Here is a 25,762-nt window from a genome sequence, read left to right as displayed (position 1 = left end):
CCCCATTAGGCAGCAGCCTGTACTTATTTCTGCTATAATTGATGGTGAAACTTCATCTGTGTGGTATTGATTATGGTCTTTCCTAGAGTGCCAAGGAATTGTTCAGGGAAGTGCCTTTGGCCCATATAACATGGATAAGTCTCCATGCCAGCTCCCATCCCCTCTAAGCTCTGGATGCTTTTTCTGCAGACACTTACTTTGGTAGCTGTTGCAAATCTGCTTCTAAGGAGTGATGGTTTTCTGTCAATGAAACCTTTGTGGCACAGGCTTATCCTTCAGAAACCTTCTGAAGCCATCCTTGAGTAGATGGAAGGAGCTGTGCCCTTGCAGCAGGGATATGGAGGCAGACACAAGGCTATCAGTGAAAGAGGATTTGATATTCTCTTGAGTCGGGTGCCATGAATATTAAAACTCAGGAGCCTGGGAAGGGCCTGAGTAACTTTCCATCTGCCGACTGAGGTTTCACAGTTCAGAGACGCTCTGGGAAAGACAGAGGGAAGATCAATAATTGCCCTAACGTGCCTTGTTAGGGACTTTCTTGACCTTGAGAAGCTTTGAAAAGAGTTACTGTTGCACACATGAAAGGTTGAAGGCAGCAAAACTAGGCAAAGTAGAAGCACAGAGAGGAAGCAGGACATGCTAAAGCTGCCACGGTGTAAAGGTTTTGATTAATAAGTGCTGAAGAGCAAAAAAATCTCAGTTCATTCACAGCATTCAGGTGTACCTGCTTCTAGCACAGGATTTTCTGCCTTCACTCTTCAAATCAGACCTGGAGCCTCATGCCTCTCTGCTGTGTCACTGACACCCGCTGCAGGACCAGCCCTGGGAGATGTCCTCGTACCCTATCAGATGAGCCCCACTTGCAGGGAGCCAATGCAAACCTCAGTGGACAACTTATTGAGGGACACAGCTGACAAGGGAGCAAAGAGGTTCCCATGGTGTTCTCCTAATGGTATGTCAGATGCAGTGAAGAGCAGGAGATGCTACAGGAAAGCAGGGATGGAGGAGTGTGAGGTTACAGGGGAAGCATGAGGGCTCTCAATGGGATAGGGACAGTTTTGAGACACATTCCTGCTCCTGCTATGTCTGATGTTGAACAGTGGATAAAGACGCCCAGGAGCAGTCCCCAGAGCAAGGACTAGCACCCAGAATCAGCAGGTTATCACTGTAACCTTGGGAGGGGTAGTGGTGGGATCAGAGTTGGCTGGAGATGCTTGGTGGCCTCTAGGTTTCTGCTTTAGGGTTGCTTGGATCAAGTTCGTGATGCTTAGCTTGGTGGGAGGACTCACTGGGGCCAGCAGGATGTGGCAGCACCAACTCTTGAATCCAGGCTGCTCCATGAGGTGCATGGGGTCCTGTCTACACAGGACCTCTCCTCTGGTGAGGACCTTTGGAACACCATGCTTTGAGCAGCATGTGGGCCCTGAGCAGCTACCAGCAGCAAGACCACAGGGCTGGTGGAACCACAAAATCAGAGTCTCGGTCAGAAGGTGCAGCCAGTAGAGAGGGAAACAGTTCTTTTTGTTGGAGATGGTGAGAGGATTTGGCTGTTCAGCTCGTGTTTCCACCCCTGGGAGCAGGCACAGATTATCCTGATGTGCTCACAGGCCATGATAGAACTTGGAGCTTTCTGGTTTTGTTTTTTATAGCATGCCATGTTAGTGCCTTATTTGGGAACATGTCGGGACACTTAATCGAGCGTTTAATTGGCTTCGTAACACTGGCTTCCTGAGTGGGCTGAGGGGGAGGCAGCTTTAGGGCTGGGCTGCAGTGGAGACGGTTTTCCAGCTGTGATGGGAGCATCCTGGACTGATTTTGTTGGTGCTGATCCACCTTCCAAAGCAACGTTGCTCCTAGTTAACCCTGTGGCATTTTGCAGTTGTATCTCTGGTCTTTAGCGTCTGTACAGGTCCATGAAACAAAGATAAGGAGAGGAGCTGCTGACGAGTGTGTGGGCATGCTGGGGAAGAAGTCCATCACATTAGGAAAACCTGCACTGAAAGAATTGATAAGCACTGGAACAGGCTGCCCAGGGAAGTGGGATGAGCTGAGTGAGTCACCATCCCTGGAGGCATTTAGAAGATGTTTCAATGTGGTGCTTAGGGACATGGTTTAGTGGTGGACTTGGCAGTGCTGGGACTGTGGAGTTGGACTCAATGATCTTAAAGGTCTTTTCCAACCCAAATGATTCTATCAGCCAACAGTGATGGGACAACCAGCTGCACATGCCTGTGTTGGACATGGGCATTGCTAGCTCAGGCCAGACTTGTGTTGATTCTCTTCTTCCCATATCAAAGCTGTTTACTGGTAAAGACCAAGGGCAGGACAAGCCCAGGTGGGTAGCACAGCCTGCTTGCACTGGAGGCACATTGATATCGTGCTGCTGAAGAAAGCCCAAGCCTTCACCAGCCACGTGCATGTCGGTGAAGGCTGTGTCCTTTTCCAGGGGCCAATAGCACTTCAGAGACAGCTCTATGGTATCTACAACTCACACTTCTACAGGGTTTCACCCTGGTACCATGCAGCTCAGCAGTCAGCCCTTGCTGTGTGCTGGGATGCCCTATTTTCCTGCCAACACGTGTGTGGGGAGAGCCATGTGAGGTGAGGGCTATAAAATCTCATCTCCTGAGAAGTACAGTAAGTGTTGGAGAAAATGCCACTGGCAAGGGGAGAAAACCTACACAAAGAGAAGGCATTAACAGAGTGATCACAAATGAGAGCTCAGGACTCAGCCAGCTGGGTGTTTGCTTTTTTCCTCCATCGATGCCTGTATCGAGAACAGTGTGACCAGCAGGACCAGGGCAGTGATTGTGCTCCTGTACTCAGCACTGGTGAGGCCACACTTCAAATGCTGGATTCAATTTTGGGCTGCTCACTCCAAGAAGAACATTGAGTTCCTGGAACATGTCCAGAGAAGTGCAATGAAGCTGTTGAAGGGTCTAGTGAACAGGTTTTATGTGGAGTGGCTGAGGGAACTGGGATTGTTTAATCTGTGGGAGAGGAAGCTTAGGGGAGACCTTTGGATTCTCCACAAATTCCTGAAAGGAGGTTGTAGTGAGGTGGGTTGGATAGTATGGAAAATGTCTTTCCTGAATAGTGGTCAGGCATTGCAACAGGCTGCCTGAGGCATTGATGGAGTCACTGTCCCTGGAGGTGTTAAAAAAACATGTAGACATGGCACTCTGGGACGTGGTTTAGTGGGCACCGTGGAATTAAGTCAGCAGCTGGACTTAATGATCTTAGAGGTCACTTCCAACCAAAATGATTCTATGATTTTGTGAATGGCAGTGGAGCTTTGCTGAAGGGACACAGCCTCATCCATCAGGCTGGTGGTACTGCCAGGAGGTGCAGGATGAAGAGCTGAGCCCTCACCATTGCTGTGTCTCTCCTTGAGTCTCCCCACATGGCAGCTCTGGTGTCCCAGGAAAGAGGGCCTTCCTTTCTCCCTGTTGGAAGGGAAGCCTCCTGTGATGAATACCGTTGGGGAATTAGGGTTCTGCACTGTCGTGGTGCCCAGGATTCCACAGAGCTCTGGTGCCATGTTCCCCACACACAGTGATCCTGTGCCAGGTGACATAGGCAGCAGCAAGTATCAAAGAACATGAGCTGGGACATTTCAACCTTTTATTCAAAACCCCAAAACCTCACAGCATGTTAAAAGCCAAAGAGCTGAGCAGGCCAGAAAGTGCAGCAAGTGGCTGGCTGCTTCCTCCTGCTTCTCCGCCTCTGGCCTGGTTGCTAGGCTGATGGTGGATGGTACCAGGCTGCACCAAAAAGAAATACAGAAATGGAATAGAAAATGAAAGCAAGCTCTTCCTTTGAAGCACACCAGGGCTCTGAATGCAGACCTTGAGCAATGTTTCATTCTCATGCTATCTGGGCTGACTTTGAGGCTCAGCAGTGCACCTATTAGCATGGCCCATGGCCACCTCACAGCCCTCTGAACTCCAGCTGTCCTCTTAGGGCAGGAATATCTCTTAACAAACAGGTGACAGAGTTTCAGGGGGATAAAGGCCACCTTTGGAGTAATTTGTCAGATGTGGGGTCAGGAATTGTCTGGAACCACATGATTAAATACTTCTTGCTTGACTTTTGCTATTTAGTTGAAAGGCAGAAGTTTCAGAGGGATGGTTTGATTTCTGGAGGTGTGAGGTCTCTGCAGAAGCTGTGCCCACATGGCACCCCAGGGCAGGGTCTGGCTGGCAAAACACCAGGTGCTAGAAACATTATTATTTCATTGTGTATTTATACTTATTTTCTGCTGTCCCAAAGGAAATTCTTGGAATGGCTTGTGGAGACTCGCATGCAGAGGAGTTGGGTACCAAACCTTTATAGCAGCTTTGGCCCTCCAGGGGTTCCTCTACCTCTTCATCTGCTGAAAACTCTTCTTGCTGTTGTTCAGGGCTCCTTGAGCTTGTGGACCCTGGCTTCCTCCACACGGGTTCCATTCAGAGCAGAAAGACTCATCCCTGCATTTCCACTTATCATTGATGTCCCAGCTTTTAGTGAACCAAAATGGTTCAGATGTTCACCATCAATGATGAATATTGTCTCTGTCCTGCCATTTACACTGAAGCTGCATCAGTTTCATACCTGCCTCTTGGTTTTGGCTATAAAGTGTGCCCAGCAGCAGCCACTCTGTTGAGCAGACCAAAGCCTTGCTGCAGCTTCTATAGTGCTGGCACAGGATTTCCTGCAAAGCCTGAAGCTTCCACAGTGTGGTTCTTCACGTAAGGCTGCAAACCAGCTCTTGTCCAATAATGGGAAGTGTAGCAGGGATGGGTGAGGAGGTGCAGTTATTGACATAAGTGGTTGTAGCCATAAGCCAAGGCACTAATGTAGATGCTTGTGCTTGACCCTGTAGTGATCACAATCTTTTTTCCATCTTTAATTTTTATCCTGTTTCTACTCCCATGAGAGGGTGGAAAGGTTTGTCCAGTGCTTGAGTTCCTGCATCTTGAAGTGCTTGCTGACTTGCAAGCCAGCACCCATGCTTGGGGCCAGGGGAGTCCCCATCTCCCCTCTTGCCACTGCCTTTGCTACTTGTTATTTCTGCCACCATAAGATATGCCCCCTAAAATGGTGGTGACAGCTCTACAGTGGTGCCTGGACAAGGGTGTTCTGCATGTGCAGCATGTCAGGTGCTCCTTGGGCCCTCCCACCATGGCCATGCTGGAGCTCAGAAAGCCCTGCCAGGAGCTGGGCTGAGCGCAGCACCGTGCTGTTGGCACCTGCAATGGGCTCATGGGCATGACTGCTCCCAGGGCAAAGGGCACATCCCACTTCCCTCAAGGCTGAGATCTGGCTCTGCAGGGATGTGTCACTGCTTTTCCTCCCCACCCACTTGCCCTGCCCCTGCTCTGGCCTTAACTATAAATAAAGGATCATAGAATCACAGAACTGGTTTGGGTTGGAAGGGACCTTTAAAAGTCATCTAGTCCAACTCCCCTGCAGTGAGCAGGTACATCTTAACTGAAGTAGGATCCTCAGATCCTCAAACAACCTGACCTGGAATGTTTCTAGGGATGGGATTTCTACCACCACTCTGGGTAACCTGTGCCAGTGTTCCCACTCTTGTCACAAAAATTTTCTCCATGATATCTGGTCTCCCTCTTTTAGTTTGAACCCATCACCCCTTGTCCTGCTGCAACAGCTCCTGCTAAGAAGTCTGTCCCTGTCTTATCAGCCCCTTTAATTACACTGCAAGGGCACAGTAAGATCTCCCCAGATTCTTCTCCAGGCTGAATAGCCCAAAACTCTCTCTGCCTGTCCTCACAGCAGAGGGCTCCAGCCCCCGAACATTTTGATGGCCCTAAATGATGTTAACCCAGAATGTGCTGGAGAAAGTTCTGATGACATAGGCAAGCTTTAGAAGCCCTGGGGGATAAAATGTTCCATTAAATGTGCCACAATTTCCTGAGAAAATGGGAGAATTTTAGGAAACATCCCTTCAGAAGCTCATAGAACATAGGAAAGGTGAGGAGCTGGGCTGGGGAGAGATTCTGTGCTTTCAGAGGCTTGCCTGCTGACTGAGGATATTGATTGCTCTATAGAAACTCTTTTTCTCTGAAGTGTTGGCCTGTGGTCCAAGCACAACACCAAAGGGCAGCAAATAACCCCTTAGGGACAGGATATGCCATCCCGTTTGGCCCTTCTTACTTAGCTCAGTGTCTGTGTCACCTGCCAATGTGGGTCCACCTGGGTACCTGCCTCCTTTGGTGTTTGGTGCATCACAGCCTGTTTGTGGGTGAAGCAGCAGGTTCAAGGTCTTGGCATATCCAAACTCTGTAGAGTCACTTGGTAATTTGCTAGGATGATGTTTCTGGAGTTCCTTGTTTTCACCCCATTATCCTTTTGTTCCTAATTCAGCTTGATCTAGCTGTAGCTGGGACATGTCTCCATCTCCTAGCACAGGCATGGAGGGGATTACAGCACCATCCTCCACCCCATACCCCTTCCTGGTCACCTCCACCATGAGAAAATGACAACGGGCAAATGCTGCCTGCAACTGGCATTGGTGTGGCTGCTCTGCCACCCAATTACTTTCAGTATAAAATCCCCCAAATTTTAAAGGCAACCCCAGCCAGGCATAAGGAATTGGGTGAGAAATGGGACACAGAGTGAAAGTTTAAAGAGAGAGGGAAGCCATGGCTTTGCCATGGCCCTAGGAGACTGCTTTGCTCCAGTGAAACCTTCCCTCTCAGAAAAGGACATCCAAAATTATTTAGTACTTTGTACTTTGTCAGGAGGTTCTAAATACAGTGCTTGAAATGGCACCTAGAGGAATGAGATGTAGCAATACACAAAAGGAGCGATTCTGGGTAGGCTACCATTAAAGGGACAATTGTCACCTTCTCTCTGCCTCACACAGACCTCAGCCCTGCAAGTGTTTATGACCAGGCTGGATGAGGCTTTGAGAAACTGGTCTAGTGGAAGATGTCCCTGCCTAAGGCAGGGTGTTGGGACTAGATAATCTTTAAGGTCCCTTCCAGCTGAAGCCATTCTATGATTCTGGGTATTTGAAGGGTAGTTTGCAAATTGAGTGGTGATGGTTTTAATCCCTGATGTGATCCGAAGCCGCCTGCTCTTTCTGGTGCTGTCATAGCCAAACTCGGGCACTCTTTCCCTGTGAGCTCCAGCCGGGAGCTGGAGTTCCCAGCTAGGATGATGCCAAGGAGCTGAGAGCACAGTTGTGCCCCTGCCAGCACCGCAGGCACCCGGGGAAAGAGCAGCCTGCATAGCTTAGCCTGCACAGCTCAGCCTGCACCGGCGGGAGGGAATATGAAGCTTGTTAAAAACTGCCTGGCTTCGTTGTGTGATGGAGAGAAAATTGCCGGGGGTGGGCTAAGGTGTAGCCCGGTGCGGCACTCACAACCCAGAAGAAAGGCTTTTTCCTTCTGAGACTGCTCCTAGAGCTGACATTAAAAAGCTGTTTAGGAGCTCCTGGAAACCATTCCCCGACAAAGCAAATCGTTTCAGCTAATTAAGAACCTGATGCGAGAGCCCCAGGTAATGCTTTGCAACTTAAACAACTTTCCAGGGCACTTGGAAGAGAAACGGTTTTCAAGGCACAGCTGGTGGGCCTGTGTTTTCTCTCGTGGATGGTGAGGCAGAGATCCAGAAGGAGGTGGCAGAGGTTATTGCAGGCTCCCCTGCCCTGCCCTGTAGTGTTTTATCCTGCTGGTCACAGCGAGTGTGGAACCAGGCAAAAGCAAGGAAGCTGGGGCTTCATGGCCCCCCTCAGCTCCCGCCTGGATGGCACCTGCTTGCAAAGCCTTTGGCACCATCTCCCGAGAATCCTGGTGGCTGGGCTGGTGGGATATGGGCTCTGGGGTGCTTGTGAGCTGTGCTGTGGTCCAGCACAGGGCTGCTCAGAGCCGGTCAGGGATAAGCCATCTTCTCAGTGTTGCCTGGAGTTCCAGCCCAGGACTGCAGCTGCTGGAGCAATTCCTGCATGTCTGCCGTCATGGTCCCCAGGCCTGCAGAGGCTCAGAGAGGAGGAAGAATCAGGGTGCTGCCCACAGGAAGATTCTGGGTGCTGAGGCTCAGCAGTGCACAAACCCGCAGCAGCAGCAGGGGAGGGAATGGTCCCAGCTTCCCACAGCCCCATGGGCAGGAGGTGGTGAAGCCGAGACACCCTCTTGGCAGGGCTGAAAGCTTCTCTGAGTGCTCTGCCTCCCTTTGCTGGGGATTATTTCAGTTCTGAGCCAATGCCAGCTGTCCCTGCCAAGTGGTATTTGGGAACCAGGGCAGATTTCTCCCCTGTCTCTGCTCTCCATGGCTGTAGGTCCCCCACCAATGAACCTCTGAGCTGCTTCAAAGCTCATCCTGACTATGGCTGTCAAAATGCACCAAACCAAAGCACAGGGCTTTATTTCAAAAGCTTCTGCTTTGCCTCCTTCTCTTCCCACTGCCATCTGTTCTGCCTGCTAAAATAAGGCAGCATGCTGTGGGTGAGGTGTGCTATGCTCGGGAAGCCCTGTGCCACCCTGCCCACTGGCTCAGCACACAGGGACCTTCCACTGGGCATCTTCTCTGTGGCCTAGAGAAAGCTGCTGCCACGAAGGGTAGAGTTTTCCCCTTCCAGTTTCAGGTTTCTCTCCATGCTGATGAAGAGAGTGGTACCCACTAAGGGTGGCTTTTACAAGGATCTTGGGTTGTCATTTTGGAGATGCTTATCTCACACCTGGGGCAGATGATGCCTGGCTGAGGCCAGCTGCCCAAATATTAGACAGAGGAAAGGCACCTTGGAAGACCTTAAGTGGAGATAAGCCCTTCACATCTTTCTCACCCCTTGATGTCCTGTCCCGTGTTCTCCTTGCAGAAGAATGACCACAGGGGAATGAACACAAGATCACCTTCACCACCATCTTCCTTGGCATGATAAAACATGTCAGAGGTATATTTTCTGAGAGCTGTTTTGCACCCAACAAAGCAAATGGCCAGGACAGGGTGGGTTGGGAGTGATTTGGTGCTCTGCAGCAGAAGTGGCAGTGCAGAGGAAGGTCCTCTATTGGCTTTTATGTTTCTCATTACACTAAAACAAGCAAGGTGAGGATATGAAGTGGGGAGAAGATGTTTTGCAGAGTTAGCTTGGAGACTTCATTGTCCTGAGTTACTTGAAGCAAGGAGCATAACCAAATGCTGAAACCCAGAGGCAGGATTTAGGGAAAATGGAGATACATTTGAGAGTGATAAGAAGACTTTTTTTAATTAGAGATCTGCTCTGGTATCTTCAGATTGTGTTTCTGAATACTTTGCATTTTCCCATGCTGCAGTTAGAAGCTTTTGGCCCTTATTTATTCTGTGGCTGGGAGATAACTAACAGGCAGTCTCTGATCCATGACACAAGTTTGGGTTGTGTCGGGTTTTGATTATGATATTTTCCATTGTTTGAAGGTCAAAGAGCACACAAGTCTGTTGAAGGAAGAAAGCATTGATTTCATAGAATCAGAGAACCAGAGAACTCTTTTGGTTGGAAGAAACCTTTAAGATATCTAGTCCAAGCATCACCACTAAACCATTTCCCTCAACACCACATTTACATAGCTTCTAAATCCCTCCAGGGATTTAATGGGCTTGACAACCCTTTCAGGGAAGAAATTGTTCCTCATACTGAACCTAAACCTCTCCTGGTGCAACTTGAGGCTCCTTTCTCTTGTCTTGTCTACCTTGGTTGACTCAGAGAACAAGTATTCTCAAAAAGTCCTTCTAGTTTGTCAAAGAAATGAGATCTTGGGCTGGGAATAATCCCTCAAAACGTGACCATGGGTGTAAGGATAGGACCTACACTGTGGGTTTGCCCGTGGCGCTGCAAGCTTGGGTACTGTCCCAGCCAGGCCCTCAGCCAGGCTCTGGAACTGGACAGCCTGAGCTTAGTGTGGCCAAGTGCCAGCCTGGCACTCCCTGGCTTTCGCCCACTTGGGCGAGGGGGCTGCGGTGGCAGATCCCGCTGGCTGCCGGGAACAAACACCCATGCTGCTCCGACAGGGCTCGCCAACTGCCAAGGAGCTGTGAAATTCCCAGCTTTACATAACTCCCTCATTTACTTGGAGCTGTTAAGTATGACCAACAGTCATCTGTTTGCCGAGAGCAAATAGGACATCAGGAGAAGAGCAAACTAGAGCCAGGCAGCAATATTTTTAACAGATCTGGCGTTTGATTTAGGCTGGAAGTCAGATGACTGTTGCCAGCCTTCCGAGGAACAGGTTTCTGCAGTGTCCCCAAACTACTCTTAAAAGTGGAGCTTCTTAAATTACTTAAAGGGTTTACATGAGGTGGTTTCTTCTGTGACTTCAGGGAGCCAAGAGGTCCCACAGGCATCTGTCTGCCTTTGCAAAGAAGGTGGCTATGGAAGGAAGTGCCTTCAAAGATGCACGTTAAACTGAGTAAATATTCATTGGTGAGGGAGTGGGGGTGGTTGAGCAATCATTTTATGTAGACTGCACCATTTAATTTTGCCTTCTTAGCTTCATTCTTGCTACATTGACTCTTGAGATGGAATATCTCATCCCTTCCACCCAGGTGTTCATAGGCAGTTTCTACCCCCAACCTACAGAGAGACCTGACACTGCTGGTGAGGATATCCATCCAGGTCAGGGTTGCCATGAGACCACCACATGGCAGCTGGGGGGAAGCTATCAGCTGTTTTTGAAGTAAGTTTAAGTTGAAATAAGGAAGGGGTTGAAAATAATACTAAGTTTTAAAATAAGTCTTGAAGATAATGAAAATCATGGTGGACCCACCAAAACACATAACCCCTCTGGAGGCAACTTGAGGGATCCCTAGGAGGAGAGCCCTATTGCTTTCTACAAGTACCTGAAAGGAGGTTGTAGGGAAGCGTGAGTTGGTCTCTTCTCCCAAGTAACTAGTGATGGGAAGACAGGAAATGCCTCAAGCTGCACCAGGAGAGGTTTAGGCTGAGTATCAGGAAAAATTTCTTTCCTGGAAGAGTGGTCAGGCATTGGATCAGGCTGCTTAGGGAGGTGGTGGAGTAACCGTCCCTGGAGGTGTTCAAAAAACACGTAGACGTGGCACTTTGGGAAATGGAAATAGATGATGAAGACAGAAAGACACTTTCTGGTGAGGAGGGCTGGGAGCTGGACCTGAGTGGATAGAAGATGCTGTCTGTGCTCTTCCAGCTTTGCCGTGGGCAGCAGGCGAGGGGATGGGAGAGGGTGTGCGTGGAAAGATGCTACTGTGTGTAATTTGAGGAGCAAAATGGCTTATCTGTCTCCATTGTAGCAACCCATGTTTCTAGAACGTTTCCCAGCCTTTCACTGTAATAATTTATTGACCTGCACAGAGGCATGAAAGATTATGAGAGTTAATTTTTCAAGCTTATCACTTGGTGTATTCCATAAAGGTAGCTCATTTAATTAAAATATTTCTGCTGCTGCTATCGAGACTCACAATCTTGAAGCCTGGAGCAGAGCTTTTTTTGAAGCAGCATTCATTTAATGGGGTCAAACAACATTGCCCACAGAAACCAAAGCTTCCAGTTCTCCAGGAACACCCCTGTTTCAGGAAAAAATCCTGGCATGGGCCATAGAAAGAGAAGTAGAACAGGATGGAGGTGGTAGATTCCACATCAACACCAGAGAGGTGATAGGTGCTGCATCCCTGGAAACATGCAAGGTCAAGCTGGATGAGGCCCTGAGAGTTGAATCTGTTCCTGCTTACTGCAAAGGCTGTGGCCTCTGGAGGCTCTTTGCAACCCAAACTGTTCTGTGGAGAAAGAGAGGAAAGCAAAGGGCTGAAATTGGAGGGTCATGGGTTATGTGAGATGTCTGCCTGTGTCTAGGCAGCACTGGTTGCTTTCCCCCCAAAGGTGAAGTCCTTGGCCTTTGGTGCCCTGTTTTCCAAGTGCTAAACAGCCAGGAATTCCAGAGGCGACCTCCCAGTCTGTGGCTTGGCCCAGGGGAGCCGAGGACGACTGTTTCCAGATGTCTTATGGTGGCACATTTACCCAACATGCCAGTGGCCTGGGAAGGGGGGTCTGGTAGGCATCAGTGGCAGAACCCTGAGCAGCCTGAGCCACCTCAGGGTGGGGTTTTGGGGCTCTGCCAGTCTAGGGTTATCTCCAGAGAACATTTGTCCTTGTTTAAAAACTTCTAAAAGCATTATGTGGCTGTGTGGGTGCCGCAGGATCTCGCTTTGACACGTCCTTAGCTTCCAAGCCATAGAATTGATGGCTCCCCACCATGCTTTGAAAGCCATCGTAACCATCAAATGAAATCCCATTTGCTGCTGCTAGACTGGTCTGAGGGTGAGGAGACTGAGAACTGAATAGCTCATGACAGGAAACAAAACTGGATCGAGGTGATAGGTGATCCAAGAGCACCAGAGAGGCTGGAGATGCTGCATCCCTGGAAACATTCAGAGCCAGGTTGGACAGGGCTCTCAGCAACCTGACCTAGTCAAGAATGTCCTTGCTACAAAGGGGTTGGATAGGATCATCTTCAGAGGTCCCTTCTAAACCCTGTCATGCTCTGATTCTGTGGAAGGAAGCTGAAACTCTTGAAGACACAAATTTTGTTCAGGTTTGGAAATGAGTGGCTGCTGCCTGATAGACACTTGGGGCTCTTTGCAATCTGAAAGAGAGCAATCAGACAGCTTGGATCTGCTTTGATCAGATGCAGAAAATTACAAGTTGTATGGCTGGATATTTTAGTCAACACTAGTGCCTATGAAAACCCAAGAGCTTGATGAAATAAGACTTCTCTGATAAACTTATCTTTCCTTGGACTTTCTTCCATCCTGTTGGGAAACAAGTGGAACATTCTTTTGCTGCCCGCCCCGCATGGTCCAGCCGGGCTGCTCTGTGCCAGCAGCACACTGCTGCACACGTAGAGGCTGAGGTGGCTCCTGCAGAGAGCTGACTATTGCAGCACACCTGCCTGTGTGTCTGGGGTTCCAGCAGACAGGAAGCTCTTCCACCCCTTCCCGAAGGAGTGAAATGAAAACGCTCCACACTGGGTTGGAAGTTTAAATGGAAATGCTATTTACAAGTAGATGCCAAATGGATTCAGGTAAAAGGAATACAGACACAAATTAGACCCAGTTCTCCACCTGGGCCTACAGCCCAAAACCTTCCAGAGCCTTCCAAAAACCTCCTCCCCACGCAGGCTTATCTGACCCAGGAGCAGGCTGAACTGCCCCGACTTGGCTTAGGTCTACCAGGCCTTAATGCCCCCCGCAACAGGCCCAGTGGCATAGCCAGAAATCAGCTGCCAGCCAAGACCAGGAGAAGGCCTCTTACCCCCCACAAACCAAAAGATAGCAGCGCATGTGCCAGCAGCAGAGGGAAGAGCCCCAGAATTGGCTGTGTGCCGCCCTAAACAGGGAGATGCAGGAACACAGGACAGAATAACAGGTTGCAATATCCTGGGCTTCCCTTGGGGCCATGCAGCCTGTCTGCCTGGGGCCTTCTAGTCTCTGGATGACTTTCTTTATGGCTATACCAATTAATTCTTAATTTCCCTTAACCTACAACAGTGTGAAAGAGCAGTGTGGCCACCAGAAACACCTTGCACCTGCCCCTTGCCAGCGCACCTATGCTGGTTTGGCTCTGGCTAGGGGCCAAATGCCCGCCAAAGCCACTTTATTATTCCTCCTACTAGATGGACAGGGGAGAGGAGAAAATATAACTAAAGCCAGTTATAAGACAGAAGCAATTCAATAATAACGATAAGCAAAGTAATAGACTGCGTGGAAGTGAAAGCAGAGAGAGAGATGTTAATCTCTACTGCCCGTCAGCAGGACGGTAGTTGGGCTCGGGAAGCAGGGTGCTCTGGGTGTCATGGTTGTCCTGGGGGAGAGATGCCATGGGCCAATCTCCCCAGACTTCCTTCTTTCACTTCGTTCTTATATTTGGCATGGAATATCCCTTTGGCCAGTCTGGGTCAGCTGGCTCAGCTGAGTCTCCTCAGACTCTCGAGGCGGGGAAGTGTTGAAAAGCATAGCCTGGATGCTCAGCTTTGCAGTAGCCAAAACACTGCTGTGTGATCAACACTCAGCTACAGCATTGCAAAGCACAGCACTAGAAAGATGCTTTGAGGAGAATTAACTCCAGCTCAGCTCGAACCAAAGGCAGCTGGGAGTTGGGATCCATGATGAGGAGTTATGGGTTCCACTGGACGCAAGGTACAGTCTCCTGGGCAGTGCTGCAGGATTATTGTCATGCAGCCAGCGTTTGGAGATCCTCCTGCTGCTGTTAACCTTGGCTGAGAAATACATCCCGATAATGGGGACTGTTAAAGATAAGGCTGGCTGGCAGGCTGATAGATCGTGTTAAGGAGTGCTACATCAGAGAGTAAATTACAATGCATGGCCAGATCGATTCAAACAAAAATGAGCAATATATTGCTGCTTCTTCAGCAAGGGAAGGAGAGGCTCCTGCCTCTGTGCTGGTGGGGTTTAGTGCTGGATGTGATGCTGAGTTGTGATGTTAGCAGTGGGGCTTGCTGAGAAGATGTGGTTTCTCAGTGGGTTCATCTCTGGCAGTGCCAAGAGCAGGAACCCAGTAGGGTCCTTGGCGCTGGAGCACTGAGAGAAACTGCGTGTGGTTTAAGGGGAATGGGAAATCAGTTATTTACAGTGAGAGTGGTGAAATAGTGGAACAGGTTGCTCAGAGATGTGGTTGAGGCCCCATCCCTGAAGATATTCAAGGTCAAACTTGATAGGACCCTGAGAAACCTGATCTAGTTGGAGATGTTGGAAGTAGATGATCTTTAAGGTTCCTTCCAACTCAAATCATTCTCTGAGGCTCAACAGGACTCTGGGCAACCTGATCTGGATGAGGATGTTCCTGCTGACTACAGGATGGGGGTTGGACTAGGTGACCTGCAGAGTTCCCTTCCAACCCAGACCATTCTATGATCCTATCAGTCTATGTCCCTGCTCATTGCAGGGGATTTGGGCAAGATGACCTTCAAAGGTCCCTTCTAACCCAATGAATTCTGTGATGCTGTGACATGGTACAGGACAAGAGCCACATCTCTCTCCTGTGTGGTTAGATGGTGGTCATTACAGCCTGCTGTGTGACAACTGTAAACGATCTGGATAGCTTTTATAAACATCACCTTGGAGCAGAAAGGGGAAATCAGAGCTCCTCCTTCTTGGGACAGCCATAGCTAATCTCTCAAAACCAGACCAAACCCTCTGCTGCTCTAATACCGTTGGCTGGATTTTATTGTGAACAGAAAATCTTCTTAATTCTTCCTCTGTTTGGATCCAGTCTCTCAGAACTGAGCTGGTAGTTAATTTAGCTCTTTCTCCAAGATAAAACAGAGAGAAATAGTAAGGCTCAGTGAAAAGGAAAACAAAAAGCTGTTTCAGTGCCTGAGACTTGCTTTCTCATCCCTCCCTTTTTTCTTACTCTTTGTGATTTTCTTTTTTCTTAAACAAGCAACACTGTGCTCATGCATTTCCTCCTGTAATGGCACCTTCAGGTCCCCACCCTGGATGTGCTCTTTCTCCCAGATATTTGAAATAGATGTTCCATCTTGAGCCTGGCCAGGGCCAAGGGCTGCTTAATCTCCAGCTGCTTACTATAGAAAGGAACATCAGGTTAAGATAGCAGAAGATGCACAGTGGTAAGGCATGGCCAGGAAAAAAAGTGGGCACATCCAGATTGGAAATGACAGTGGAAATAAATGAATATCAAAGCTGCTGCCCAGCACTGGTAACTGTGTGAAATCAAGGGGCTGTTTTATCTGAAGCAAGGGCCACCTGGTGCAGAAGGTGGTAGGTGAACTTGTTTGGTCTGAGTGAGGATGGGCATTTCTGGTGGTCATGTCTCACCCTGATACTGGTCTCCTGTTCTTCAAATAATAACACAGACAATGGCCTGTGCCCACATAGGGGCCATTTCTCACCTCCTCACAATCTCAAGGCAAATCAGCTTGCATTCATTTCCACCATCACTGCCATGCTGGGAGCTGGCATCTCTGCCTCCCATTCTCAATGGCAGCTGGTTTATGGCTGGATGTCTCTGTTCTTGCAGAAGCATGGCAGTGACACCAGTGCTCAGCAGGCCATCCCCAGAGCAATGGATGCTCAGCCACAGCCCTGGAAATTGGTCCCACGGCTTTCAGACAAGCCAAAAGCATCTTTTGCTCTCCTGAGTATCCTACCGATTTTTTTCAGAATGCTTTTTTATCTAATGAACTGGAAGGAAATATGTTGAGTGGGGAGGGGTGTCTATATATACTCTGCAATAGCACTGGTTTCCAAATTTTGGGCAGCTGTGTACCCTTTTTTAGCAGCCCCTTCACACAGCCCACACAGCACCCAGGCTCTCGCAATCCGGCTCGTTTGGAAATACACTTCCTTGATTGCAAAATAGTTTCAGTCCTTTGACTCAGAAACATTCTTGCTGTTGGAAAAGATTTTTTTTTAAAAAAGCTCCAAAAATACAGAAGGTGCTTCCTGCCACAGCAGCTGTCCTGATTTTGGAGGTGGTGGAAGATGAGCAGGGATGAGTTGGGGGGCTTATGACTCTGGCTGCACAAGGATGAGGGTGTTGAAATGCTCCAGAGCTGGGTTCTGCTGAGAGCCACTGCCCGTGGATGCTATAGCTGGGGTGGGTATCTGGGGTCCTAGCTGGATGATTTAAACTGCTTGTCCAACTGGCCCCTTGGCATTTGAGTCAGTCAGGGTAAGCTTCTTTCCCAGCTCTCTGGATTAGGACCCAACAGTGAAATAACAATATTGAGTAGCAGTCCAAGCTTGATTCTAATATCACAATACCTAATGACATGGAAGAGTTGGTGGCCTTTTCCTCTAGCCTCTATCAAGCCAAACGTGGGAAGGACCCTTGCTGGGACAGCTCAGGAGAAAGCAGAGCAGCATATACTTGTACCCACAGGTCAGTGCCTCAGAAAGTCCGTTGGCAGATCTTTGCCTCTGCCCTGGACGGTGATGCCCTGACCCAGGGACACAGCCACAGGGGTTTGCAACTGGGCAGGAAGCTGCAGGTGGTCCAGGCTGGCTGTGCTGGTGGAAACCACCTTTGCAGCTCTCCTACAGCCGCAGAGGCTCGTGCTGCTTCCCCCTCACCACAGCAGCATTGGCTGCCCAGCCATCGGCTGCTGCAGTGCAATAAGCTGGACTTGGCAGGAGCACAGCTATTCCTCGAAGGCGAGCGGAGAGGAGCATTGCTATTACTCATCAGTCCAAGACTTTCAGCTGGAATAATCCTCTGCTGGCTCTGCAGAGCATCAAACCACAGGGTAGGTGGCTGGCAATGCCTCAGGGGCTGTTGCTCTGACCTCTGGGCTGTGTGCTGCAGCTGGGAGCAGGAGAGGGGAAAATTCCTCGTGTGAGGTATGTGCAGGTGGAAGGAGAAGAAAACAAAGAGCCAAGGGTGAAGGATGGTCCTGGGCACCACAGGACTGTGATGACCTCTTTGGTATCTGGCTGTTGTTTAGCTCCCCACCTCTGCCTTCATTTCTCCATGGTACCAGTAAAGGGGACAGGTGGTAGAGCAGACGTGTTGTGGGCAGGGTTGGTGAGGGCAGGGAGCATTGGTGAGAGACACAGCATCTCCCCTGCAGCTGCCTCAGAGCCAGGGCTGGGAGTTGGCACTGCCTGTGTTCTTGGCGTGGCTGATGGCAGCTCCAGTACTCAGCCATCATGTATGGCTTCTCCCACCTTCTCTTCCTATGTCTTTTTTCCAATGAGGAGAGGTCCCAGAAGGCGAAGGGAAAAGGGATGGAATGGAGCAGATGGGAGGCAGAAAACAAGCCCTGCAATGCAAAGCTCATCCTGGGAAGCTCATTATCCTGCACTGCTTTTAATCACATTATGGCAGTGTGAAGGCCACTGGTCCATCACACACATGTGAAAGAGAGCTAGGGAGGGACTGTCAGCTCCATCAGCTTGAGAGTGGCCACGGGAATAGATAAGAATAGGCTGGTACTGGAAAACGCATCCATGGGTTGCTTAGTCAAATGTTATACTTAGCAAGGGATTGAAATAACTGTGGTGGTTTGCAGCAAGGCTAGTCTGTGAACCCTGGCTGCTTTAATACTTGCCCAGTTGATTGTAATGAAGTCAATTAGCAGTTGGCAGTTGGCTGCCAAGGAGCCTTGGCTGTGAGAGGCGTGTGCAGTCCCCTTGCTGCCTTTCCCTGTGGATGGTCCCAGGAGACTGTGGCTTTATGCTGGGGAATTGCTGACTCTCTGTTGCTACAGCCTCCCATGGGCAGCCCAGAGATGTACAGCAGCTCCTAAGGGAGCCCACTGGCTCCCTGAGCTGGATGGGCCCTGGTGTGTAGCCAGCTGGGCTCTAGAAACACAACCCACTGAACAGCATTTAGAGTTGCATTTAGTGCTCCCTTTTTCTTTGCAGACTTTATGTATATATAGAATCATAGAATCATTCTGGTTGGAACTGACTTTGGATCAGTTAGATCATCAAGTCTGTTAACCCAGTACTGCCAGATCACCACTAAACCATGTCCCTCAGCACTACATCTGCACCTCTTTTAAATCCCTGCATGGATGGTGACTCCACCACTGCCCTGGGCAGCCTGTCCCAGGTCTTGACAACCCTTTAGGTGAAGAAATGTTTCCTAATATCTGACCTAAACCTCCCCTGGTGCAACTTGAGGCTGTTTACTCTCGGGAAAAGAGAAAAACACCCATCTTGCTCCAACCTCCATTCAGTTAGTTGTGGAGGGTGGGAAGGTCCCCCTCAGCCTCCTTTTTCTGCCTCTTCCCCAGCCCGGGCTCCCTCTTGCACATATGTATATTTACATGTATGCACAGACTCCAGCGGCGCGGGCCCAGGCAGCTCTGCATCTTGCTTGAGAGGCACTTTGGGGGCCTTTTTAGAGGGAGAAGGTGCACAATCAAGGCGAGAGACTCCCTGGATCTCAGTTCCCTCCTGGCACCAAGGCCACCTGAATCCTCCGCAGTCTCTTCCCACTGCAGGCACAGCTCTGACGAGCTTCTGCTGCTTGCTCCATCTCGCCTCCTGATCTTTGGTACTTCTGCAGCTGCCACGCATTTCCTTGCCCTCGTTTCAAATCCCATCACTGCCTGAGCCTCCTAGGAGAGATAAGGGCTGGGGTGGAGGTAAAACCAGGCCCGTAGTTATTTGCTGATGGCACACGAGGTTAAAAGCACTGTATATGAACGTACAGCAGTCAGGGCTGTGATGTGCATCCTCCTCTCCACAGGCAAGCATCTCAGAGAACTGCTGGGATGGGCTGACTCGCTCCCTCTTGCTTCCTAAAACTGCAGCAGCTTCATGAATGGGGTTTGTCAGAGCCATGGGGAGGTGATTGGGAGGGGCTTAGGAGAGCTGCGCTATAAGAGTGGGCTGAAACTGAGAGGGGAGCAAGGCAACACTTGGGCAGCAACATCCGAAATGAATGAGCACTGGGGTCTGGCCGAGGGGGCAGCAGGCAGTGAGAGCATCTTTGCCGAGGGGAAGGAAAAGCACAGGAGTGCTTAGGGGGTGGAGAATCTACCAGCCAGACCCCAGACACTGCCTGAGACGGGTCTCAAATAGTCCTGGCATACAACGATGAAACATGACTCAGTCCCTTTTCTCTAAAACACATCCACAGTATGGAGAGAGCTGTGGGGTTCTCAGCACAGGGATGCTGAGTGCTTGGGAGATGGGATCATACAGTGAGATGTCCCCTTTCTGCTGCAGAAAGTTGTGTAGAAGGTGTCTGGATGTCAGAAGACTTAAGAGGTTTCCTGCAAGCAGGACTGAGAGGAATGCTTGAGAAGTGATTTTTATGAGGCTCTCATTAACTAGGATCTTGATTCAGATAGCAGAAGTGTAAACAGGAGCTTTCCTGCAAGTAGGACTGAGAGGAATGCTTGAGAAGTGATTTTTATGAGGTTGTTGTTAATTTGGATCTTGATTCAGATAGCAGAAGTGTTTTCCATATTTTCCAGGCACCCATCTGTCACAGTGATGAGCCCTGCACAGTTCTTGTCAGCAAATAAATGAAATATTCTTGTGAGATTCGCTGCATTTAATGCTGGGAGATGAGATCTGGCTCACAAGATACTTATACTTCATGCTGCTTATTTCATTTTGTACTGATTTTTGTCCTGGTATTTTAACAGACACCGTTTTGATTGTGTAAAGTAATACCCAAGAGCAGAAATAACCAGACAGAGTCCTAAGAATGATACTGCAAGGAGTGGTTGGTGCTGGGATGAAGACCATGGCCATGTATCTCCCAGAAGCCAGAGAGATTTCAGGGAGGTCTTGAGGGTGCTGGGGATGGTAGGGAGCAGTTTGCACTGGGACGAAGACCAAAGCCATGCACCTCCTGAAAGCCAGAGAGGTTGCAGAGAGGTTCTCAGGGCTGATGAGGATGGTGGGACTGGCAGCCAGAAGCTAAAGTGGGAAACCTCTGGGGAAGCCTGTGAAGCCTCTGTCACCACTGGCTCCCACCAAAGCTCTCTGAGCTGAACAGGGACTCACATGCAGCTGTGATGCAGAAGCTCGCTGGCTCCATCATTAAAACACCAACCCACTGGCACTGGGGGAATCGGCATGTAATGAACTTGCCAAGGGTAATGCTGACCAAAATTAGGCAGGAGAGCTTTTATTTCAGTTAATTACAGCTTCGTTGTTGCCCATTAGTAAATTAAAACAATTGCAGGGTAAAACCCAGCAGAGGTTGGCAAGCGTGGCTGTGGCCACCTGCCAGCAGATGCCAGAGCTTGGGGGGAGCTGGGTGCACCCCCGACACACCCAGACCCCTGAGGCACACCACGTTTTGACCTGGGGTATTGTGAGGGCAGCAGCTCCAGGGAGTCCTCTGTAATCAGGGCTGCTGCAGATGCCCCCTGGCCCCCCAGGAGTGAGCAGAGGCAGACACTGCACTGCAATTGCTGCCTCTGCAGCGAGCCCACGGGGATTGTGGCCACATCCTGCAACTGCCAATGGGCTCTGCTCAAGTGGTGCAGAATTGAAAGCTGGGATAGTCCTTACTGCTCAGATGTGACAAGTGAATGATGCCACCTGCCCTCAGTCGCTGACCAGGGCTGCCCTGCACCCTGGACTTCATCCTGCTGACCACAGGATCTCTCTCTCACAGAAACCTACACTTTCCATAACTCCTCTGGGAACTTGGGAGTGAAGGAGGCTGGGAACCCAAGGGGTCAGTGCAGTGACCCTCCCAGGGTGTAAGATGATGATTCAGTTGGGCTGGGCAGCTCTCCTCATTCCCCTGCCTGCCTGGCCGATTGCCAAGTGCTCTCTGCCCTGCCAGCACCTCTTCATTTAAGATGGCATCTGAGGCATACTTCACCTGCTCTCCACTGCATGCCCTCTGCATGGTTAAATCCCCCGTGCCCACTGCCATGGTACAGATTTCTCAGGCAGCAACACCTGGTGTTGAGAAGCCTCCATCCCTGCTCTGATCAGGCCAAGCTTTCCAGTATCTTTAAGTACAGAGACTCAGGCACTGCTGTGCTTTTGCCATAAGCTCCTTACCCACTTCCCAGCCTGGCGAGGGGCACCCTGACTTCCTGAGCATGCCACAGTGTGGACATGCAAAGCACTAAATACAGCCTAATTATTATTATCTTCATGGGATCTGGTTAATCTCGGTGGGGATTTACAAGCTGTTAGCAAGCAGCCAGTGGTGGAGTGTTTGCATTTTTCTCAGGGGCAGAGTAATCCCCTTGGCCACCTTAGCTGGGAAATGCCTGCAGCCAGGCTCTGGGTACTGGGGAGCTGCTCCAGAGCCAAGCCCTCAGAGAGGGAGCAGAGGTGCTGTGGGATGACTAAACAACAGCCAGCAATGCTGCAGGGCCATGGCAGAGGAATGGGTCGTGACACTGACAGAGCCTGGGAATGATGGCATGGGGATGAGATGCCTCGGATGCAGCATCTTCACTGAGCCCATGGATTTTTAGCAGCCAGCAGCTGAGAAAAGTGGGATTGATTGGTCTGGGGAAGAGGAGGCTGAGGAGAGATCTCATTGCTCTATAACTCCCAGAAAAGAGGTGGTAATGAGGCAGGGGTCGGTCTCTTCTCCCTAGTATCAGATGATAGGAAGACAGGAAATGGTCTGGCATTGCACCAGGGGATGGTTAGACTGGATATTAGGAGAAATGTCTTTCCTTCAAGACTAGTCAGGCTTTGCAACAGGCTGCCAGGGGAGTGGTGGAGTCACTGTCCCTGGAGGTATTTGAAAAACATGTAGCCATGGCACTTCAGGACATGGTTAATGGCCATGGTGGTGTTAGGCTGACAGTTGGACTCAATGATCTTAGAGATCTTTTCCAACTGATTCTATGATGGGTGTCAGCCCTGAGCTCAGAGAGGTTTGCCAGAGATGTTCTCAGTGGATGCAGGTGGCCTTGTTCACCTTCATCTCCCTATAGCTGCCACAAACAGGACTTCTTGACCCTGGTGCACATGGAGGAGGCAGGCAGCCATCAGCTCCTGCTGCTGGAGGTATTCACTAAAGCAAATCTCAGGATATGCCCTGGGGAGAGACTTTTTACAAGGGTTTGTTGTAATAGGCAAAGAACAAATGAATTGAGGCTTCAGAAGGGTAGATTTAAACTGGATATTGGGAAGAAATTCTTTACAGTGAGGGTGGTGAGACGCTGGAACAGGTTGCCCAGGGAGTGTGTGTATGGCCTGCAGGATAAAACTGTGTACTGGCACAATGGTGTGGCAGAGAGGGATGAGCAGGAGCTGAGCTCTGCCCGGCACAGTCAGCCTGTCCCTTTACTGCTGGCATTGGGGAGGGTGCTGTGGTGAAGGAAAATGGGATTTCTGAAAGGAAAATGAAAGACCATGTATTTCCATGAGGCAAGGATTCAATGTGTGTCATGCAGTCACATTCCCTTCTGCAGTCTGAAATAATTACAGAGCGGAGCGGGGCGAGGAGATCTGATTCAGAGGCACAGGGACAAGAGCAAGTTCTGAAATAAAAGAAGACAAATGCAGTCATTAAGATACAATAGGCTGCACTTGCCCCTTAATTAGACTTTCTCTTTGATTAAGCAGTAATTAAATATTACCACACTGAAAGGGATTCTTTTTAATGGCCTTCTGAAGCCCTAATGTATTCTTAAGACGTTAGTGTGACAAGCAGGGGCTGCTGTGGGGCAGTGAAGGTGGGAGGGAGGATGTTGCCCACCTACGCCATCCTTGCAGAAGCAGCCCGCCTGCCCTTCTGCTCCCTGGAGAGCAGGACCTGGATAGCTGCTCCTGGTCTGGGTTGCTCTAGGAGCCAAGAAGTGTTTGTGGGGAATTCTGCTACTCTCAGCCACCACCAGCTCAAAAGCATCTCTAGCATCTTGGCATCAAAGAATCATAGAATTGTTTTGGTTGGAGAAGACCTTTAAGTCCCTTTTGACCCCTAACATCCTGTGATCTTTAAAACGTGGGGACTCCCAGGTGTGGGATGCAGGTGTCAAGTCCATTATGTTGCTTCCATCCCATACATTTGGGGTTTGGAGTCAGAGAACAGAATCATAGAATCAGTTAGGTTGGAAAAGACCCTTAAGATCATTATGTCCAACTATTAAGCTAACACTGCCAAGTCCAACACTAAACCATGTCCCTGATGTCACATCTTTAGTCTTAAATCCCTCCAGGGGTAGTGACTCTACTGCTGCCCTTGGCAGCCTGTTCCAGGGCTTGACAACCCTTCTGGGATAGAAATTTTTCTTAATGTCCAACCAAAACCTCCCCTGGTGCAACTTGAAGCAGCTTCCTTAAGGCCATTTTGCTGAACCTCATCCTCTGCATGGAGACCATGTCCTTTGTGGCCCCAGGAAATGCAGGCATCTTACAGCCCCAGTCCCAAGCTGACCCAGCTGAAGCATATGACCATGTCTTTGACAGCATGACAGCTCCTCTGGGGCCAGCTGCCCCTGAAGGTTGACCACCCCAAGCTTTGAGAGCAGTGGATTGACAAAAGAGGAGTCTGGGGGAAAGAACTTGGAGCCCATGAGGCTGTTAGCAGCAAACCCATAAAGATTTAAGACGATGAAACATCAAAAGGGAAAGAAATGTCAAGCCCCTATTCCTGGACATCCCTGAGAGGGTAAAAATAGCCCTCAGATGACGGGGAAGGCGAAGTGCTTCTGATGCCTTAACGCAGAGCCCCTGCCATAGCCCCGCAGGCTCTCTGCCACTCAGAGTCCCGCTCGCAGGCTGCTTTTTGCAGGCCATAAAACGCTGTCTCTTGCTGAGAACTGCACTAGAGGAGATTGCCGTGTTCCTTCCCTGCACAGCGTGTGCTCTGGGTAACATCTCTGGCAAATTCTTGCGGACTTGTGTACCCAGTGTTTTCTGATAACCTAGAAAAAAGAGCTCTGAGTACGATGATGATGCTATTAAACCTTTATTGTATCGAGGAGAACAAATCAGAGTGAGAGAGAAGCTGCGTGGAGCCTGAGGAGTGTTGAGCTGTGGTAGCAATCTGCCTTAGTTGTTTAATTTTGCTTAAAAGTGAAACGCCAGCAAGAGTGGCATTGAAAAGAGCTGGTGATGCTGAGGTGTCGTGGGGGACAGCATGCAACCCCTGTGTCACAGTCACGGTCTCTCTGCATGAACAGTCACTGAAGTCTGGACTCGGGGGAAGATTTAGGCTGGATGGTTGGTCGGGATGGGCTGAGTCCTGTGCACCATCACTGTGTGTCACATCAGCTCAATTTCTCAGTGAGGACCCTCCTGGGACAAAGCTCCTTGAGCTTGAACAGAACCTTTCCTGTCTCTCTTTCACAGAAAAACGAATGGCTGTGCTTGAACTGCCAAACTCAGCGCCTGCTTGAAGGCAGCCTCGGTGACCCTGCCCCAGTGCCGATGCCTACCCCAAAGCAAACGCCCACCAGCTCCCCGCAGCACCGGCCGCCGGCCGCTGGCCAGCAGCAGAGAGCCCCCGCGCCGTCACCTGCCGAGCCGGCGGTACCCTCTGAGCGGCAGTCTTCACCGGCAAAGACTCTGCGGGCTACTGAGCAGAGCAGGACCCAGAGCCCTGCCCCAGCTGAAAAGAAGCCCCCACCGCCAGCCGAGGAAAAGCCACTGCCCAAAGCTGTCCCAGAGCCTTCCAGAGCTCCAGAGAGCACTGCATCAAAGGGGAAGAGCATAACCCCCAAACCAGAGGTGGAGAGCAAGGAGAGCCGGGCACCCCCCGAGGCACCGCGGGCAAAGGAGCAGGAGGTGAGCTCTTGGAGTGCATCCTGCTCTGAGCATCCCTGGGTACTGCATCCCACCCAAGGCTGGCATGGCATTGATCCATGCCTCCACCAGTTACTGTGCTCAGAAATGGGAGTTTATTCCAAGTTGGAGCAGAAACCAACTTGTTGAGGCCATTTGCCTAGGGAAATGGCCTTTTGGGTAAGCGTGAGCTCAGATCACTGCTGTCTCACTGTCTCAGCACTTCCAACCTTCCCAGGAACTTGGCAGGCTGCATAGCTGTCCGTAGCAGCCTGCTAGTATCTGCCTTCTCTTTATTATGGTTCCATCAGTTTGGGCATAACATGGTAGGTAGTTCAGGTCAGCTTTGGCCTTTGGAGTTGTTTTAAAATGATGTAAGGGCAGTTGAATTTGTTGTTAAATGGAAAACTCCTTTCATGACATTGCACACCACAGCAGTGGGCACTGCTGAAGCTCCTCCTCCCACCCTTTTGAAAATTCAGTGCAATTTGGGCAAACATCTGGCTGCACTGAGATGGTTTTCCCCCATGAGCAACCATCTTGGCAGCAGCTGGCATAGCCCCCCACAGGAAGGAAATATGGCAAGAAGTGTCCACCA

General features: G+C 50.0%; 1 protein-coding gene across 3 annotated transcripts in view; it reads left to right on the top strand.

The window, feature by feature from the left end:
• The window catches only part of BSN (bassoon presynaptic cytomatrix protein), a 108,122-nt gene that overhangs the window by 66,875 nt on the left and 15,485 nt on the right, over nucleotides 1–25,762 (top strand). For all 3 annotated transcript variants that reach the window (XM_064156441.1, XM_064156443.1, XM_064156442.1), the window contains exon 4: nucleotides 24,733–25,167. In XM_064156441.1, the coding sequence (XP_064012511.1) occupies nucleotides 24,733–25,167 (435 nt within the window). The remainder of the gene's footprint in view (nucleotides 1–24,732; nucleotides 25,168–25,762) is intronic.

This window comes from Pogoniulus pusillus, chromosome 16 (assembly GCF_015220805.1).
Source record: "Pogoniulus pusillus isolate bPogPus1 chromosome 16, bPogPus1.pri, whole genome shotgun sequence".
Classification (NCBI taxonomy): domain Eukaryota; kingdom Metazoa; phylum Chordata; class Aves; order Piciformes; family Lybiidae; genus Pogoniulus; species Pogoniulus pusillus.
Note: the sequence above shows the minus strand (reverse complement) of the source record. Positions and strands in the feature narration are given on the sequence as shown.